General features: G+C 36.9%; 1 protein-coding gene across 1 annotated transcript in view; it reads right to left on the reverse strand.

Moving 5' to 3' along the window:
- Window positions 1-15,993, reverse strand: part of ZPLD1 (zona pellucida like domain containing 1) — a 51,329-nt gene that overhangs the window by 23,826 nt on the left and 11,510 nt on the right. The window contains exons 3-4 of the mRNA XM_023591408.2: window positions 4,004-4,224; window positions 470-651 (exon numbers count right to left, since the gene is read on the reverse strand). Coding sequence (XP_023447176.2) covers window positions 470-651; window positions 4,004-4,224 — 403 coding nt within the window. The remainder of the gene's footprint in view (window positions 1-469; window positions 652-4,003; window positions 4,225-15,993) is intronic.

Here is a 15,993-nt window from a genome sequence, read left to right on the forward strand (position 1 = left end):
GTCATGTTGTCTTTCTTAGAGAACCATCAACACCCAAGCAGGGGGCTGGGTAGGCAAGGGCTTTACCTTACAGAAGGCAGAAGGGGAAGGCAGGCTGTGCCTCCCAACATAGTGATCAAATATTCTAGGGGTTACAGATAAGGTGGGACCTTCTGGCTGCTTATGTACCTGGGCTTCCTGAACAGTTCTGAGGGGAATGAGGGAACCCAAGGCCTGTAGATATCTGACTTTTAATTAATACAGCAGAGTTTGAACCAGTTTTTATTTGGAGAAGGGAAACAGTCATATATATATATATATATTCTGAATATATATTTTTGAGCTGTCAATAAGGTTCAATTATATAATTCATATTGTTTGAGTTCAGCCATTCTCAACAAATCCAGCTATCTTCATAAATCCCTCAATGATAAGAAATGACTCAAGCATAAAGACAATATGCGAAATCAAGAGCAAAATGCAAACTTACGAAGCAAGTTGGGTATTATTAACCAGGTATTCCAATGGATAACTACAACTAAATTTGTAAAGAAGGCCAGGTAAATAGCTGATGATTGTTGGTGGGTCTGGAGTATCAATATATCCTGAAATATTTCCTATTTGAACAGAAGTTGCATTTCCATAAGCACTGACTCCAGGAATTGTGGATACCTGTTGGAATGGTAGATCAATTTCAATTAAATGGCTCTATAAAAATCAAGAAGCTTCATTTGTGAAATAAAGATATTAGAACAGATTATTTCTAGGTCTGTTTCAACTGTAATATGGCATGATTTTGAAATTATATTTATGTAATACTATTTATAACTGATTAAATGAAAGTTAATGTTTTTCAGATGCTTTATTCAGATTTCACAAATATGAAAGGAGACATTATATAGATTCAAGGTGCTACAAAAGTAACTTGAGAACACTCACAGATAAAGTCCAAATTTTGTGGAATGGCTTATAAAATCACTGTTAATCTGATTTTGCTTTCCACTTTAGCTTCATATCTCCAAGCTCCACCTTGGATTAATAATGCTCCTGATATGAGGCTCCACAAACCGACCATAGCCCTCTTTGCTCCATCTGGCTTTTCTCTACCTCATTTCACCATAATACTCTACTACTCCTCCCCTAGATCTCATCTAACCCAGGAACCTCTCCTCACCTGCCTACAGTGCCTATCTTCATCATTGGAGTATTCACTTTCTTGGCAGTCCTCTCAGCCTCAAGGGAGCTTTTTGTCAGTTATGTTCACCTTTGCATCCTGAGCATAGCAGAGTAACCAGCAGCTTGGGGCCCCATAAATAATTTTTGAACAAATGAATGAAGGTGACATATTTCTGAGGATTGAACACCTTGATGTGGTCCTCAGTAGTTCGTGGAGATTCTCATTCCAGAACTCGTTGATAGATGTGGCAGTTTGGGATTATATTTATGAGTACCAAAAAAACTGACAAGAAAGGTCACGTTTATAAACTGACCTGTTTCACTGGGTGTGATGCACTTTGATTGTAGTAGATTAGGTGAGGGGTCACTGACTAAGTTTGTTACTTGATAAATCAATTTAGGGCTTCTGATTGAGCTATGTAAGCAAGGTACAGCTCAGGTTGAGTCTCCGCCCCCTTGGTGGGCCTATACAAATGGACACTTATGGGGAAAAGAGAGCTCCACAGATGCCAGAGGAGAGAACTTTGTCATGTGACAAAGAACAAGGCTAAAACAGCTGAAACCCCAGGGAGAAATGAACCATTCACCTGATAGTTTGCAGCTGAGTAGCTGACAAGGCCTGAGAAAAAAGAGTCCTTGCCAGAGACTGATACAGGAAGCTCAAAGAGACCAGGGATCTTGCTTCAACACGTGACAACTGACTTTGGTGAGAAAGCAACCGTGAGCTGTACTCTTTAAGGTCTTATAACTGTAAGCTTTTAGCCCAAATAAATACTCTTTATAAAAGCAACAGATTTCTGGTACTTTGTATCAGTACACCTTTGGCAGACTAATACAATGGATTTCAGGGAGGTCATGAACTCCCAGATATTACGTAAAAATATTGTGCATATGTGTATTTTCTAGATACTTCTTAGCTTTTATTAGATTCTCTAAACCTCCTAAAGTTTAAGAACCATCATTTTAGAAATAACCAGTAATGTTCTTAACCTTTATATGACAACAGAGGAACACAGATTCTTCTACCATGTTAAGTATGATACACACTTAATAAAATCTTTTAGTAGTCATTACTAAGACCTGTAGTACTTTATGTTCAGTTACAGAATAAATTCTATGCAAGAACTTAATGGCACATGGGCAATTTGAGGCAATTATCTTCACATCTATGAATGGGACAAATATCTTAATGGATGGAAGAAGTTTGACTATAATCCGAAGATTTGAAAGTCCACTAGATTTTGCCCATCTAGGATTGCCCTTGGAGGATACTCCATAGTTTATGACATCTGTGACAAACATAAAAAATAAGAGTCTACCCCTCCACTCACTGCTTAGCTGACTTACTACCTAAAGATACCAAAATTCTGTCTGTGGAAAGACAGAAGAAAGGAAGGAAGGGAGGAAGACATAAATACAGCAATTTTTATATCAGAGTTATCTGGCTCTTCTAAAAAGTAAAAAGCACAAATACACAAAAGCTTTCCCTGGATTTTCTACTAAATTATTTTCTAGGTAGCAGAGCAGGGTGACAACTCCAGAGAAGAAAATGCCATTGAAGGTGTGTAGTATAGTAGAAGGAGTGAAATGCTGGCGGTATCTACATAAACACTCTCCCTCCACAAGGAAACAGACGTATAATAATCAACCTGGGTCTCTCTCCCTGGCTCCCACTTCATAACCTCTCTGCACACAACTCAGAGAGATGAATAAATGTTTTTAATAAAAAGAGTCAACAATACCCAAGCTGCAAGGGAAAGGGTCATAGGCTCAATATTCTAACTGCCCTCTGGGAAAGGATAAAGAAGGAAATTCAAATCAAACTCCTATAACTTTGTCCGGTCTGCTACCAAGCCTTACAAATCCTGCCCAAAGAACAATCAAGCCTTGGTCTTTAAATCTGAACAATAACTTGTAAAGAGTTAAAAGCCAATTTCTCATTCTTCACTGAACTAAGTGAACATGCTTATTGTTACCCCTCTTCCTTTTTTACAGGATTTATCAATAAGGTTAGAATTAAATAAGCAAAATGAAAAATAGTACTAACTGAATTACAGTATAATTACTTTCTCCAAAAAATAATATTCTTACTTCAATTAATTTAAATTCCCTGGAGGCTTGATTCATTTTTCAATTTTATTTTTGAGGGTTCAGAGCATAAATAAATAAACAAATTGGGTAGACAAGTGATTCTCATTCAGCGTGGAAGTGCTTGGAGTGCCATCTTGATTTTCACCATGACTGGAGAGAGTGTGCTATAGAGATTTCAATGGGTAAGAACAGAAATAAGAAGTGCAAAGGGCAGTCCTACACAATGAAGCATTTCACCCCAGAAATGTCAACATCCTTCTTTACAAAGCACTGGTGTCGATCATTCAGTGGTAAACATCAAATCTAGAAGATTCCATGTTTCCCATCCTATCTTCCATCTTTCTTTCTGAATGTGAGGTCACTAAGAAGCAGAGGCCAAGTGGTTCACTGCCAAACTAACTGGAACAAACCCTTTTTGTATGATCAGACACTTCCATAAAACACATGAGGAAAATGGCTAATGATAAACTGCAGAGCAACATCCATCAATGTCACTCACACAAAATAATGTTGCTTAGAGTAGCACAGCCCATCTCGGTCTCCTCAACTGCTCAGCTGCTACAAAGAGAACCATTATTGCAAGATAGAATTGTATGCTTGGGAGCAGAATCCTCAAACAGGCAAAGGGAAGTACTTTGTTCAGTTTTATTGGAATTTTTTTTTCTGAAAGATAGATTGGGCTTCTGATTATTTCATGGTACGGAGGGAATTTTAGTTATAACCCCAAACTTCGCACACAATTTCACACTAATCTTACCACTAAGTTGTTTCCACAGCCCTCCAAGGTGCTGAGATTGATGATGAAAATGACCACTGCAGGAAAGGTGTTGTTATTTATGAATCCCCTGCAGTGGGAATCCCCATGCCTTCCATTCAGTGCCAGATCTGTTTCAGAATAACCCGAGAAAAGTACTGTGCAAAAATTAATCTTCATTGTAATGGCCTGTACCCCACAGTAGACACTGATGTCTCTTTCAGCTGAAATAAAAATACATAAAAGACAAATGTAAGATGCAAAAGCACAGGAAAGTGTACAAAAATAATTTTAACATCCCTTATTTATTCAGCTCCTCAGTCTGTTTAACTCATTTCTGTATTTGGATACACTGTAGATCACTATACAATTTATCCAAAAAAAAAGTAACCAGGAAAAATAGTCTTTGGTATAGTGATTTAGGGAAATATCTTTTGGTATATAGATTATGGTTCATCTCTGTTTCCTTGTGCTGGGTACACAGCACATGTGCACTAAATGTCAGCTGAGTTTTGTTGAATGATTGGAGAATTCAGTGGGGGAAAAAAATCAGCTTACTGAGGAAATTGAGAACTAGGATAACTGAATTATCCAGATCACCTGCCTAGAGTAGTGAAACTCACTACAAACAATGCATTCTTCCAACTATAAGGAAGAAGCAGCGCAAATCCATCCTACACCAAATTGGTAAGCACTCCAGTATTTGGATAATCCATTTTACCCAATATGTAAAAACAAAAGCCCTTCATCATAATTTTAATCTGTTTAATCACACTAGAGAGAAAGATAATGAAAAATGTGATATTATGAACTAAAATGCATAGCCTAGTCTAAGAAAATTTTGCCAATGATTCTGTCTCAATAAAAGGGATGAACTAGACATGGAAATGTAAAACCTAATTGCATAGTTCTCAATGATTCCGTCAGTTGTCAGTGATTAGCATCCATCCCAGTTCTGTAGAGGTGAAAAGACACACATTCTCACATAATGTATTCATATCTCTGTTTAGTAAAACCTTCAAGTAATGGAGAAAATATACGTAGAAAATGGAGAATTTGCCTGAGGGTTAAATTCCCGGTGGCAGAAGCTTTTACTTTACAAAAGTTTTGGTAACCTTCCCACTGTTTCAACACTCTTTTTTACCATTTAGTGAGTCCGAATTAAAATCCAGTTTTCAAAATGTGAAAACAAGTAACAACAACTAGGTATTCATTTTTTTAGGGCTGCTTTAACAAAGGACCACAAACTGGGTGGCCCAAAACAACAATTCATTATCTCAACACAGTTTTGCAGGCTAGAAGACTGAAATCAAGGTGTCAGCAGGGCCATGCTCACTTTCTCTTCAAGCTGTAGGAGAGAATTCTTCCTTGTCTCTTCCAAGTTTTTGGTGATTACTGGAAATCCTTGGTGTTCCCTGGCTTTAAGAAACATAACTCCAATCTTTGCCTCTGTCTTCACATGGCCTTCTTAACTGTGTGCCTGTTTCTGTATCTATTCTCTTCTTATAAGCACACCAGTCGTATTGATTAAGGGCCCACCCCACTCCAGCAGAACCTCATTTTAACTAATCCCATCCACAACTAGTCTATTTTCAAATAAAATCATATTTTGATGCACTGACCCCTAGAACTTCATCAAAGCTTTTGGTGGGGCACAATTCAACCCATACAAGCTCTTTGTAGAAATGAACTTGATTTTTTACAAACAGGAAGCCAAACAGAATAAAATATGGTTTTGGTTAATGATAGGATGTTTACCTTAATGATACACAAATGTCTTTCAAATATTTTTGGCATATAATTAATTTGCTTTAATAACTCAGTCCTAATCGAAGAATAGATGTGCTCAATAGCTTATATCTTTGGAGTGTTATTCTCTATACTGGGTTTTTGCAGCAAAGTGAATCATATTTTGAAGATGTGAAAGTCATTATGTAAATTTATCATTTTATTTATGATTTTAAAGTCATTACAGGGAAGCAGGTTTGACCCAATGAATAGGGCATCCACCTACCACATGGGAGGTTCAGGGTTCAAACCCAGGGCTTCCTGACCCGTATGACGAGCTGGCCCATGTGCAGTGCTGATGCGTGTAAGGAGTGCCATGCCATGCAGGGGTGTCCCCCCGTGTAGGGGAGCTCCATGCACAAGGAGTGGTCCCCGTAAGGAGAGCCGCCCAGCGCGAAAAATGTTCAGCCTACCCAGGAATGGCACCACACACACGGAGAGCTGATGCAACAAGATGATGCAACAAAATGATACACAGATTCTGGGTGCCACTGACAAGAATACAAGTGGACACAGAAGAACACACAGTGAATGGACACAGAGAGGAGGCTCCTGGGGGGAGGGGTGGGGAAGGGGAAAGAAATAAATTTTAAAAAATAAATCATTAAAAAAAAAGTCATTACAACTATCTACAAAAATTATCATTTTCATGTCCAAAAGAGAAATATTAAGTTAGTTACCATAGAAAATTCCAAGCAATATTTTCTTTTTGGTGGAAAAATAAATTTTAAAGTGCATTTTGCCAACATAAAAAATAATAGGAACCATATAAAATTGGGGGGAAAATTGTTCAGTCTTCAGTAACATTGACAGCTTAAATGCCAGAACTTTTAAATGATGTTCTTCATTCAATTAATATAGCTCATTTTAACAAATGATTTCTGAGACTCCACAAACTTCAAAACATATCTTTAATCTATTGATTTTTCTACATCTACAAGGTAGTCCTTGGTCCAGGCTGCCATCATCTTTCCTTTGGAATATTACATTAACGTCCCAGAGTGGTTCCTTTTTTCCACTCTTAACCCACTCCAATTAGTACAGCTGCCAATATGTGAATTGGATAGTGTTACACTCCTGCTCAGCTCTTCAACAGTCACTCATTTCACTTAGACCAAAAGTCTGAATCTTGAACCAGATCCTCAAAACCCTCTCTGATCTGGCACCTGCCTACCTCTGCATCTTCCTTTCCCTTTTCTATCCTCCTAGCTCCCTACATTCATCACACTGACCTTATATCATTTCTCTAAAAGCATCACACTGGAAGATAGTTTAGAGTATTATCTCTGGGTAGAATTGTCTAGACTAGAGACATAAGGAAAAGACTGGGAATGATAAAAATGTTATCTACCCTCATTTGGGTGGTGGTTACATGGTTGTATACATATGTCTAAATTTCAACCTGTACTCTAAGGATTGGCCCATCTTATCATAAACATACATAAAAGGATAACAGATCCAATGGTGACAAATGGCACAATGCAAGAACTAAAAAATATGTTATGAGCATATAATAGCAGATTTGAACAAGCAAAGGAAAGAATTAGTGGTATCAAAGATAGTACATCTGAAATCACACAGATAGTAGAACAAATAGATCAAAAGATTTTAAAAAATCAGCAGGGACTTGGGGAACTGAATGACAACATGAAAGGCACAAACATACTCATTATGGCATCCTAGAACAGAAGGGAAAGGGGGCAGAAGGAGAGTTGGAGGAAATGGCTGAAAATTTCCCAACTCTTTTGAGGGACACTGATGTACATGTCCAGGAAGTGCACATCAAACAGTATAAACCTTAACAGGCCTACCCTGAAACATATACTTATCAAATTGTCAAATACTCAAGACAAAGAGAGATACTGAAAGCAGCAAGAGAAATGTGATCCATCATATACAAGGGAAGCTTAATAAAATTAAGCTTCAGATTTCTCATCTGAAACCATGGAGGCAAGAAGGCAGTGGTATGACACGATTAAGGTGCTAAAAAAAAATGTCAACCAAGAATTCTGTATCCAACAAAGCTGGTATTCAAAAATGAGGGAGTGTTCAAAATATTCAGGATAAGCAGAAAATAAGAGAATTTGTCAACAGGAAAACCTGTCCACCAAGAAATACTAAAAGGAGTTCTGAAGTTTAAAAGGAAAAAACAGGAGAGAGAGGGCTGGAGGAGAGTGTAGAAAGGAAGAGTATTTGTAACTAAAAAGATAAAAAGAGAAATAAGAACAAAATATGGCATATGTAAATCAAAACAGAAAATGGATAGCTTAAGTACTATCTTGACTGTAATAACATTAAATGTTCATGGATTAAACTCCCCAATCAAAAGACACACAATGATGTAAGTGATAAAGAAATATAATCCATTTATATGCTATCTACAAGACTCACCTTAGACCCAGGGATGAAAGGAGGTTTCAAGTCAATGGTTGGAAAATTATTTTACATGCAAACAATAACCAAAAAAGGGTGGGAGTACCTATCCTAATATTGGACAAAATAGACTTTAAAAGAAAAATTACTGTAAGAGAAAAGAAAGAAAGATGTTATATATTAATGAAAGAAGTAATCAGTGAAGGGAAAAAAACAATCATAAACATTTATGCACCTAACCAGGGTGCCCCAAAATACATGAGGCAAACATTGGAAAAACTAAATTGAGAAACAGATGCCTTCACAATTATAGTGGGGGACTTGAATACACCATTATCACCATTAGACAGAACATCTTGACAGATGGTCAATAAAGAAATAGAGTCCTTGAATAATATGATAGAGGATCTAGACCTAATAGACATATAAAGAACATTAAACCCCCAAAAATGGCAGGATGATATACATTCTTCTTGAGTACACATGGATCATTCTCCAACTTAGACCCCATGAAAAGTCACAGAAGAACTCTCAACAAATTCAGAAAGATTGAAATTTACAAAGTAATTTCTCTGACCACAATGGAATGAAGCTGGAAATTAATAAAGGGCAGAGAATCAAAATAGGCACAAAGATATGGAGGTTAAACAACACACTCTTACACAATCAGTGGGTCAAGGAGGAAATTGCAAGAGAAATCAGTAACTACCTTGAGATGAGCAAAAAAGAGAACACAACATATCAAAACTTATGGGATGCAGCAAAAGCAATGCTGAGAGAGAAATTTATAGCAATAAATGCCTATATTAAAAGAGAAGAAAGAGAAAATCAATGACCTAATCGCATATCTGGAGTAATTAGAAAAAGAATAACTAATCCCAAAGGAATTAGAAAGAAGGAAATAACAAAGATTACAGCAGAGCTAAATGAAATTAAAAATAAGAAAACACTAGAAAAAATAAAACCAAAAGCTGGTTCTTTGAGAATATCAATAAAATTGATAAACCCTTAGCTAGATTAACAAAGAAAAAAGAGAGAAGATGCAAATAACATAAAATAAGAAACAAGGAAGGGGATATAATCACTGATCCCACAGAAATTGAGTATTATAAGATATCATAAGAGTATACTTTGAAAAATTGTATGCCAACAAGATGGACAACTATAGCAGTTTGATATTGTTTATGAATTACAAAAATAGATTTTGGATTATGTTTGTAAACTGGTCTTTTCCTCTGGGCATATTAGATTATATTGGATTCAGAGGTTTCACTTTTACTTGATTAAATAATGATTAAGGTTTTGATTGGGCCATGTCCATAGGACATTGAATCCCCACCCCTTTGGTGGGTGGGGGCTCACAGAGAAAATGACAAGGCACAGGAGTTAGTTGGAATTTTGAGCTGGAACCCCAGGAAGTAAACACACAGGAAAAGAACACAGAGGAATGGAGGCAGCTCCATAGACACAGCAGAAGCCCTGGGAAGAGAGATGAGCTGTTCACCTGATAGTTTACAGCTGGTCTTATGGAGAGAGCAGAGCAGCTGAGTCCAGAGAAAAATGAGCCCCAGGAAGGGAGGAACCCAGGAAGCCTGAACACTTGCAGATGACAGCAGCCATATTGCTCCAACACATGGCATATTAGTCAGCCAAAGGGGTGCTGATGCAAAATACCAGAAATCTGTTGGCTTTTAAAAAGGTTATTTATTTGGGGTAGAAGCTTACAGTTACCAGGCCATAAAGCATAAGTTACTTCCCTCACTAAAGTCTACTGCCATGTGTTAGGCAAGATGGCTGCCAATGTCTTCCAAGAGTTCAGGTTTCCTGGGTTCCTCTCTTCCCAGTGCTCTGTTTCTCTCTGGGCTCAGCTTCTGTACTCTCTCCACAAGGCCAGCTGCAGACTATCAGGCAAGTGGCTCTGTCTCTCTCTCTCCCAGGATTCTGCCATATCTAAGGAGCTGTCTCTTCCTCTGTGTTCTTCTTCTGTGTGTTCATTTCCCTGGTTCCAGCTCAAAATTCCAACCTCCCTTCTCTGCGGTCCAGTTTCTTTGTGAGTTCCCACCCACCAAGAGTCAGGGATGCCACATCCTACTGACATGGCCCAATCAAATCCTTAATCATTATTTAATTAAGTAAAAGTAAAACCTCTGAATCCAATACACTCTCTTACACCCAGAGGAAAAGACCAGTTTACAAACATAATCCAATATTTCTTTTTGGAATTTATCAATAATATCAAACTGCTACCCATTGCAACAGACTTTGGTGAGGGAAGTCATGTTCACTTTATGGTCTGGTAACTGTAAGCTTCTACCCCAAATAAATACCCTTTATAAAAGCCAAAAAAGATTTCTGGTATTTTGCATCAGCACCCCTTTGACTGACTAATAGAATAACTTAGATGAAATGGACAAATTTCTAGAAACACACAAGCAGCCTATGTTGATGAAGGAAGAAATTGATGAACCCAACAAACCAATCACAAGTAATGAGATTGAATTAGGCATCAAAAACTTCCCAACTAAGAAAAGCCCATGACCAGATGGCTTCACAGATGAATTCTACCAATCACTCTGGAAAGAAATAACACCAATCCTGCTTAAACTCTTCCAAAAAATAGAAGTGGAGGGAACATTACCTATCTCATTCTATGATGCCAACATCACCCTAATACCAAAGCCACTTAAATACATAACAAGGAAAAAATATTATGGACCAATCTTTCTAACGAACTACATGCTAAAATCCTCAACAAAATACTTGCTTATCTTATTCAACCACATATGAATTATACACCATGATCAAGTGGGTTTCATTCCTGGTGTGCAAGAATGGTTCAGCATAAGAAAAAATCAATGTAATATACCACATTAAGAGATCAAAAGAAAAAAAAACACATGATCATCTCTATTGATGGCAGAAAAAGTATTTGACAAAATACAGCATACTTTCTTGATAAAAATTCTTCAAAATATAGGAATAAAAGGAAACTTCCTCAACATGATAAAGTGTATATATGAAAACCCACTGCTAACTTCATATTCAATGATGAAATGCTAAAGGCTTTCCCTCTAAAATCTAGAACAATACATGGATGTCTACTGTCACTGCTCTTATTTAATATTGTGTTAAAAGTACTTGCTTGAGCACTTAGGCAAGAAAAAGATATAGAAACATCCAAATAGGAAAGAAAATATTTTAAATTTCACTATTTGCAGATGACATTATCCTACACATATGAAGCCCTGAGAAATCTATGACAAAGCTTCTAGAACTGATAAAGGAGTTCAGTAAAGTAGCAGGATCTAAGATCAGCATAAAAAAAATCAGTAGCCCTTCTCTACACCAATAATGAGCACTCTGAGGAAGAAATTAAGAAAAAATGCCATTTACAATAGCAATGAAAAGAATCAAATACCTAGGAATAAATTTAACTAAGGATGTAAAGGACTTGCACACAAAAAACTATACAATATTGCTAAAGGAAATCAAAGAAGACCTAAGTAAATGGAAGAATATTCCATGTTGATGAATGGAAGACTTAAACATCAAGACGTCTGTCCTACCCAATCTGATTTACAGATTTAATGCAATCCCAATAAAAATTATGACAGTAGTTTTTACCTGAATTGGAAAAGCTGTTTATGAAATTTATTTGGAAGGGCAATGGGCCCCACATAGCCAAAAACATATTGAAAAAGTAAAACAACATTGGAGGAATCATGCTACCTGACTTTAAAACATACTACAAAGTTATAGTGGTCAAAACTGCATGGTATTGGCACAAGGATAGGCATACTGACCAATGGAACTGAAATGAGAGTTCTGATATAGATGCTAACATATACAGTCAACTGATATTCAGCGAGTCCACCAAACCCAATCAAGAGGGACAGAATGACCTCTTCAACAAATGGTGCTTGGAGAAATGGATATCCATATCCAAAAGAATGAGAGAAGATCACCATCTCATGCCCTAAACAAAAATTAAGATCTAAATATAAGAGGTAAGACCATAAAGCTCCTAGGAGATAATGTAGGGAAGTGTCTATGAGATGTTGGTAGTAGGAAATGGTTTCATAAACTTTACACCAAAAGTGCAAACAATGAAAGAAAAAATAGATGAGTGAGGCCTCCTCAAAATTAAAAACTTTTGGCTTCAAAGGAGTTTCTCAAGAAAGTGAAACAGCAGCCCACTCAATGGGAGAAAACATTTGGTAACCATTTATCTGCTAAGGGCCTAATATCCAGCATTAAAATGAAATCCTACATTTTGAAAATAAAAAGACAAACAGCCCATGTAACATTTATGTAATCTAAGTATCTTTTTTTAAAAATTAAAAATATATTTTTTTAAATGGGCAAGAGATTTGAAAAGACACTTCTCCAAAGAGGAAATACAAATGACTAAAGCACATGAAAAGATGTTCAACATCACTAGCTATTAGGGAAAAGCAAATCAAACCTACAATAAGATATCATCTTATACCCATTAGACTGGCAGCTAATTAAAAAATAACAACTAAACAGAGAACTACTATTTATTTTAAGATTTATTTTTTATTTATTTCTCTCCCCTCCTTCCCCCCCCCCTCCACAGTTGTCTGCTCTCTGTGTCCATTTGCTGTGTGTTCTTCTGTGACCACTTCTATCCTTATCAGCAGCACCAGGAATCTGTGTTTCTTTTGTTCCATCATCTTGCCATGTCAGCTCTCCGTGTGTGTGGCAGCATTCTTGCGCAGGCTGCACTTTCTTTCGTGCTGGGCAGCTCTCCTTACAGGAAGCACTCCTTGCACATGGGGCTCCCCTACGTGGGGACACCCCTGTGTGGCACAGCACTCCTTGCGTGCATCAGCTCTGCGCATGGGCCAGCTCCACATGGATCAAGGAGGCCCGGGGTTTGAACCCCAGTCCTCCCATGTGGTAGGCAGACACGCCATCCATTGGGCCAAGTCTGCTTCCCAGAGGAAACTACTATTGTTGGAGAGGTTGTAGAGGAAAGGGAACCCTTATCTACTACTGTTGGGAATGTAGAATGGTGCAGTCATTGTGAAGGATGGTTTAGAACAGCAGTTCTTAAATCTTTTTGTTCCATGGACCCCTTTGCCAGTCAGGTGAAAACCACAGACCCCTTACTAAGTCCATGCTATATTGTGCATTATTTAATTTATATCACAACTACACCAACACGTCCCCACAAGAATAATGTTTTTCTTCTTTATTTCAGTTCAAGCTCACATAAACTGAAATTCTAAGAAGTCAAGAAGCTATTATATTCACTAATGCAATTCAGAGTAGTTACTTAATTAGCTAATTATATAAAGTATTTGTGGCAATAAACCTTGCACTGAGAATTCAAAATGGAGTGGTCCTTGTTTTCAAGTATCTCAATCTAAAAGGGCGGATAGATAGAATTATGTGGTACATATTGCCAGAAAGATAGGACAAAGTGCTTTGGGGTGTCATAGGAAACAAACCTAAGCCACATCAGCTGGTTGGGAAAGGCTTCCTGGAGAACACAGTATTGAGCTGAGTTTTGAAGTATCAGCAAAAGTTAGCAACGTAAAGGACTGGGAAATTTACAGCTCAGAGGGAACAGCGTGAAAAATGTCCCAGGTGTGAAATAAGCCCAACCTGAAGGGCAGGTGGCAGTTCTGTTTTCAGAAAAATATAAAAAGCAAGAGAGGAAATAGCAGGGAATGGGGCCAAGTGGAAGTTGGGAGTACAGGCAAGATTACAGAAAACCTTTACACAAAAGTTGTGCTGAATAGATGACTTTTGTATTTACATACAAAATGATGTTTTTATATTAACAGAGTATCTACCTGAATGATAAAGTCTCACTAAGAACCCACTTTGAGTTCATTGGAATAGAGAATGGGTATCATTGTATTACTTGGCATATCATTAAATGTACCAGAGTACATATCAATAAATATATAACAAAAGAAAGAAATCATTCAACTTAAAGACTTAGACTTCTTCATCTCTGTTGGTGAGGATTAATTGATGCTTGGTATTTCCTAACAAATGCCAATTATTACTGTGTCCAGATGTAGAGCTATCATCCATTTTCTGCTTTATATCTGAAGATTTGTAATCTCTGCAAGGGAACTGAATTTGCTATAGGTTGATTCCTCTTCCAGATATGATAACAAATTAAAGGCTTTTTTGCAGCATAAGAAAAGATTTGTTCAAATCCATTCTAACCCAGTTTTCTAAAGACTTTTCACTACCCCTTCAGAGGAACATATTTTTTCCTGGTTGTAAATACAAAAGACAAGCATTCAGCACAATTTTACCATTTTTGAGGCTTCGAGGGGAAAAATGATACTTCAAGTTGCAAAAGGGCAACTTCTGTCAGAGGGGAAAGAATTTTTCAGAGTTACTGTATCACAGTTGCTCTCAGCAATTTTTTGAAATTTTTCATTCCCTAACCCTAGTCTGAAATGTGACACACCTTTGAATAATAATTGAGTATTAAATAACCTAGTTAGTACAAGTTGACTACAAACAATTATAAATAAATACATTTAGGTTTGGAGACTTTTAGTGCTTTATTTTTAAAGGTATATATGTTCAAACCAGTGAGCCTGTTTACCGAGTTTACATACAGTAATATTGCCAAAATGGCCATTTTCCCCTATTTTAACCAAAAGCTAAACTTTCCATAGGAATAAAATAAATTCCAGAACTCAATTGTGTTCTGGGTAAAATGAAAGATGTGTTATATTCCTCTCACCTGTCAATCAGGAAATGGATGTTTCTGTCTTCAATTTTCTAAAGTGGAAATTTTAAATATCCTGTCACACTGCCAGCCATGTATAAAAATGTACAAAAATGTGTCCTGATTTGGGGTTCACAGTATCACAGTACAGAGCTACCATATAAATGGGGGAAAGGAGGAGACAGATTCTATTCTATATATGTGGGAAAAAAATATCACTTTATCTCCTTATCCCCAGTATCCCAGTGAAGTTCCCTTCCTAAAACACCAAAAATAAAATGCTAAAACCTCTTATTGTACTTTTCCCTTTAGACAGAATTCCTGACAATAAATTTTTATCACGTCACACACATATCTAAAAAACATACCTAACTTTGTTCTTTTACTCAACAATTCCTTCTTCAACTTGCAAAAATCCATCAGCATCCAAATGAAGCTAAGATTCCTAGCTTTTGATACAATGAATTATTTTCATCTCATCTCAATACTATTAAGTTTGAGACCTACATTTCTTTTCATTAGTATCAGAATGCTTATTTTAACATTTTCAAATTATTTTATAAGCTAGTAAGGGCAAAGGCCAATGCAATTATCCAAATAATTTGCACACCGATATTCTGCAATACAAAGATGGCGACGCACTAACCTGGGCTATAAGCTGTTACTCAGCAGTGCAGCACAGTGGCTCAAAATATTCCCTCATATTGACAAGCAAAAGTAAAAATCTATGAAAAGCAGTTCTGGGGATCAGTGTAAAATGTAAAAGAAAAAAGGATAGAGTGGTGCACAAGTCTTAAACATACAAAATCATTGCCATCAGTTTTGTACAAGGCTAAGGGCTACTGATCCTATTTATTCTACAAGAGCTACACTAAATACCACTTCATGTTAAAAGTACTCCAAAAATAGCATTCACTGTATACATATTAGGTTTCAGTCCCTGAACTAGACTCTGAAGATAAAAAGATTAATAATAGACTCCCTTACCTCAAAGAGCTCATGGTTAAGTAGAGGAGACAGAGAAAGCAGACAATCACAACACAGCTTGATAATAATGGGATAGAAGTTGTACATAAGCCAATACAATCTCTTCTTGAAAGGGGAG

The sequence above is a fragment of the Dasypus novemcinctus genome, chromosome 4 (genome assembly GCF_030445035.2).
Source record: "Dasypus novemcinctus isolate mDasNov1 chromosome 4, mDasNov1.1.hap2, whole genome shotgun sequence".
Lineage (NCBI taxonomy): Eukaryota > Metazoa > Chordata > Mammalia > Cingulata > Dasypodidae > Dasypus > Dasypus novemcinctus.